At 43.6% G+C, this 5,117-nt stretch overlaps 1 protein-coding gene across 3 annotated transcripts in view; it reads left to right on the forward strand.

Moving 5' to 3' along the window:
• Positions 1-5,117, forward strand: part of SNX29 (sorting nexin 29) — a 283,033-nt gene that overhangs the window by 19,746 nt on the left and 258,170 nt on the right. For all 3 annotated transcript variants that reach the window (XM_023529637.1, XM_023529638.1, XM_023529636.1), the window contains exons 2-3: positions 1,837-1,901; positions 3,945-3,997. In XM_023529637.1, the coding sequence (XP_023385405.1) occupies positions 1,854-1,901; positions 3,945-3,997 (101 nt within the window). In that variant the 5' untranslated portion in view covers positions 1,837-1,853. The remainder of the gene's footprint in view (positions 1-1,836; positions 1,902-3,944; positions 3,998-5,117) is intronic.

The raw sequence follows: 5,117 nt of genomic DNA on the forward strand, positions 1-5,117 counted from the left end.
AGCTCAGTGTCACCTGTGCGGAGGGGCCTTCCCGACCGTCCTGGCTTATGTGGCCCTCTTGCTTCCTCCCTGTCTCATCAGCCTATCTGGTTTCTCTTCCTAGTATGGCTCTCTAACATCATCTGATTTATTAGTTTCCTTAGCTAACTATTTGTTTCTTCCTAATAGAATTTTCTCTCCATGAGAAGATGGCCTTTTTTTTTTTTTTTTTTTAACCACTTAATTCCTATGTCCCCAGCTCTTAGGACATTGCCTGGCATGTAGTAGAAGTTAAATAAATAGTGAGCGAGTCAATACACATGGTTTATTGTCCTCTCTGAGCTTCAGTTTCCCCACCTGCAGTATGGGGATTCTAATACCTGGCTTGTGGGGTGGTTGTGAGAATTATAGTACATAACTCATGCAGAGTACTCCAGCATCCAGGAAGTGTTCAACGCAAGGTCTCAGTTGTCATCGCCCAGGGGGCCCTGGCATGACTTGGATGAATCGCTGACCATCTCTGTGGCAATGCCCCGCTGCTACTCCCCGGTGAAGCCCATGTTGAGTTGCCCAAGAGAGAAACAGCTTGGTGGCAGTTCAGGGCCTGCTGTGTGGGACATTTGCTCTCGTAGCTCAGGATTTGAGTCTCTTTTGAAATGATTGTGTTGTGTGTCTGGTGGATCGTAACACGTAGCCATGTCTCTGCTGCTTGGAGTCAGGGGGCCTCTTGTGGAGCATCATGTGTAGCTCTGGCGGTGATCTGCCTGGTGCTTTGAAGTGTCCTTGCCCCAGACCCTCTCAAGTGGAAGTTCGGCGTGTGCCACGTGTGTCAGTTGGGAATGCTATTGGCTGCAGGTAGCAGCCCAGAGGACAGGGATTTGAACAAACGGGGTTATTTGTTGTGTTAGAGGTAGGACGTTTCCAGTACTGGTTCAGCGGCATAATGACGTCAAGGCTGGTGTCTTTGTGCGTCTTTTGGCCTTCCCTCCGGGCTTGTCACCTTATGGTAGCAAGATGCTGCTTAGCTCCACCCAGTGTATTTCTGATTAAGACATGAAGGATGGAAGAAGGAATGAAGCCATTGAAATCTTTTTTTTTTTTTTTTAAATCAGAATGACATAATTTTCCCGGAATACTCCCAGTGTACTTCTGCTTACATCTCATTAGCTAGAACCTCTTAAGATCAGCCTTATAAGAGAGGCTTAGAAGAGGCGTAATTAGGTTTTTTGGCTTCTATTGAGAAAGGTAACTGTGGGAAAAAGACATTGGTGATGATGGTGAGGTCAGCCAATGAGCAGTGCCTGCTATACTAGGAAACCTATATTTTAAGTAGACTGTTGGTTCTCAGTTGGGGGCAGTGTTATCCCCTAGTGAACATTTGGCAGCATCTGGAGACATCTTTGTTGCCACAGCTGGGATGTGTGTCTGTGTGTGTGTGTGTGCGCGCGCGCATGTGTGTGCGGGCACGCGCGTGCATGTGCATACACGTGCATGCATGTGCTCTGGTATCTAGTGCATAGAGGCCAGAGATGCTGCTATACATGCTGGCATTCATGGGCAGCCCCATCGCGGAGAATTATCTGCACCAAAAGGCAAGGTTGAGAAAACCTGAGTTATACTACTCTGGACACATTCTTCAAATCTGGGAACCATACTTTAGCTGCTTTCCTGTGATGTAGTAACAGGGAAATGGGAAAACTTCATTGTAATAATGTAGATTATTGGTGTCTGGTTTTGTTATTGATGTCATTAAAGAGAAGGCTGATGCTAGTTGGGGACAGCCATATACTATATGTCAGAAAGTCTTAACAAAAGGCTAATGTCAAAGAGAACTAATTAAGCCTCGTTGCATTTTAGGATCACAGAACAATGACATGAAAAGACAATTTCTATTGGAGCGACTGCTGGATGCAGTGAAACAGGTAAGAGAAAAGCTCACATTTGACCTTCAAATCAAGTAATAGTGTCAGATAATTAATGTGGAGGTCATTTTTGCCCTTCTGTATAGCAGAATGACTCCCGTTTTGTATCTGGGAACAGTGAGGGCAGTAGTTTTCTCCAGGAAATGATAGAGCAGAGAAGGCAAGCAGAGGGAATGACAGAGGTGCTCCTGCCTTGTGACTTTCTAAAGCCCTATGGGGGACCATCTCAGTGACGTCCCTTTGAGAACAGCATTGATGTGGGTTTCAGGGTCTCATTTCCAAGTAGCTGTGTTTTAGGGCAACTCGTGCGGGTGCTGAGGTGGTGGTTGGAGTTAGGATCCTGTGAACAGAGATAAGGAGGAATGGGTGCCCAGGGTGGCATGGATCCTCCAGAGCTCTGTGCCGATTGATCGATGCTGTTTTTGATCCCTGGCTTTTGGCTGGGTGAGAAGTGAGCTTTGGCATGAGCTGGCATCAGTTCACTTGCCTGCATGTACCAGACGTGCATCATTTATTGCACGCTCATCATGTGCTGGGCTCTCTGCTTAGTGCTTTGCATTTCATCTTTCTAACAACCCTGTGAGATAGTTCTTATAATTATTTAAATTTTAAAACTAAAGAAACAGAAACTCAGAAAGGTTCAATAACTTGCTAACGGTGTCATAGTTAATAAGTAGCAGAGCTAGGGTCCCACCCTGGGAATTCTAGGTAGCTCACATTTTGGAACGGGCTACTGACAATTATATGCGTGCAATCACAATATAGGGAGATAAATACTTTAATAGAGATGTGTGTTGTGTTGATGTGAGCCTGAGAATTTAGCATCTGCCTAAGCCTTGGAGCATCCCAGTGTGGTGGAAAGGACACAGGCCCAGGAGTAGCCGGGGTTGAATGCCAGCTTCATCTCTTTATATCTTTGTGTGCTGGGACAACTCACCCAGCCTCTCTGGGCATCCCTCTGCTCTGTAATCAGGGCTGTTGAGGGAATCGTGTTTAAGTAGATAAAGGCCTGGTCAGCGCCTGGTCCACTGTAAATTCGGAGCCCACCTTATTCGTTTCTTCTTTCTTTGCCCCAGAAAACAGAAAATATGACAAGAGGATAAAGCTAGTGGAACCATTTTAAATATAGCAATTAAATAGAAATAAATTGGAGCTTATGTGTGGAGCTGCTATTATTATTAGTATTATTATTTTTAGAGGGTGAAAGTGTTTTATATATGCTTTTTAAAAATCAACTTTATTAAGGTATAATCTTCATGCAATAAAATACACTAATTTTAAGTGTGCAGGTCTATGATTTTTTACACATGTATCATTTAAAATTTTATAAATGCGTGTGTATATACGTATATATTTTTTCTCTTTTGGATAAGTTCAGGAATCTTGCAAGCCTGCCACCCGCATCAGAGATTCTACACCTTTAAAAGAGAGTAATCAATAGTGGTAATGGTTGCACAATATTGTGAATCGAATTGTATAACTAAAAATGGTTAAACTGGCAAATTCTGTTGTCTATATTTTACCACAATAAAAAAAAAAGAATAGTTTGCTTTCATTTGTACCCACCATGGGTAAATTGTCGCTCAGCACAACCGAATGACTTATTCGAAGTGTGATTTAGCCAGTCACGACAACTTTGGGGCCCTGTCAAAAGGGGCTCATCATTGCAGATCTGTGGAAGTTTTCATTATTGCCTGTTAAGAGCTCTGTGTTATAGATAGTCAGCTGCTGACACATGGAAGAAGCTTTCCAGATAACGTGGGGAAGGCTGTGTGTGTTTGTTTCCCTCTTGGCATTGTTTCTCCACGACGCTCACTTCTGTACAAGCGGGAGATGAGGGCTTCCTTTAAGTGGTGGCAGAAAGGTGGGGCATCTATTGTCTTAGGTCTTGGACTGACACCCAGGGCAGGGGGAGGCCCTGACTGGGCACCTGGAGTTTCTGGTCCTTTAACCCTTGAGACTCCAAGACCTGTATGGCCTGTTTTGTGATGTTTGAATGTCCCATCCCAACAGCTGATGTCAGCAATTTCTTTTTCCATGCAGTGCCAGATCCGCTTTGGAGGGAGGAAGGAGATCGCCTCGGATTCCGACAGCAGGTAAATATGTCGTTTCTAAAACCATTTACCATCAAGAGCAAAAAGGTGGCAAGAGAGGACCAGCTTCTATATTCTACCTCTGCAGCCAGGTGGTGCGGTGAATAAATGTGGTGATCTCTCGACGCCTATGCAGTGACTACTCTAAAGTATTTCCACCTTCCCTTAATTCTCCTTCTTGGAGTCCATTCTGAGGCAATTACTTGAAATACCTTTCTGCATGAAGTTATTTTTAGGGTAATTTTTAGTGATGAAAACTCAGAAATCTAAATGCTCAACAATTGGGAAATGGTTAATAAAGTGTAATGCATCATGGGATGAAATGTTATATAGCCATTAAATTGATGTCTATATAGAATTTACTTTAAGTAGAAAATACATATGTAGAATTTAAAAATTAAATTAGTAAAAATAACAAGAGCAGGATACAAACTTGTATGGATGCAGAGTGATCCCGTGTTAAACAACTCTGGCTCAAAATGGACCAAAATGTGAACAAAGATAAGAATATCGGAAATATTGGAAATCTTTATCTTTTCTGATAATTTTTAAAAAGGTCCAAAAAAAGTTGCCATTGACCTTCATGACCCAGGAAAGGCCGACATAATTGCAAAAGCTCGTAACATCAGGAGACACAGAGGTTCTTGGCAAAGGTACGGGACACACAGGCATTCGATGGCAGTGTTCTGTGAAGTCGTTCGGAGCTGATTGATGCTCTGAAGGCCTGGAGTGCCAGGAGGCTCGTTCCTGCAAAGGAAGGGAAGGGAAGTCACTTGCTCAGCACTCATCTCACCCTGGAGACTGGCCACATCCTTCACTCTCTTACGCCAACCCCGGCAGAGCCACTTCCCTTCTCCGCCCTTTCATACCCTTGTTCGTCTGTGACACTTTACCAGCCATGAGCAAAGCATGCAGCGCTACATTTTAGTGGAGGTGTGGGGACTATCGGAAACTGAGTGCAGACTTAAAATGGTACCCCCAGCCCTATACTCTCTGTCTTGTCTTTGTTTAGTTTTTCTCCATAACACTTATCACCAACTAATGGACTATAAGTTAAGCTTTTTTATTTTTTATTTTATTTTATTTTGCCTCCCGCACTATTACGTCAGCTCTGTGTGGGCAG

The sequence above is a fragment of the Pteropus vampyrus genome, unplaced genomic scaffold (genome assembly GCF_000151845.1).
Source record: "Pteropus vampyrus isolate Shadow unplaced genomic scaffold, Pvam_2.0 Scaffold40, whole genome shotgun sequence".
NCBI classification, from domain to species: Eukaryota; Metazoa; Chordata; class Mammalia; order Chiroptera; family Pteropodidae; genus Pteropus; species Pteropus vampyrus.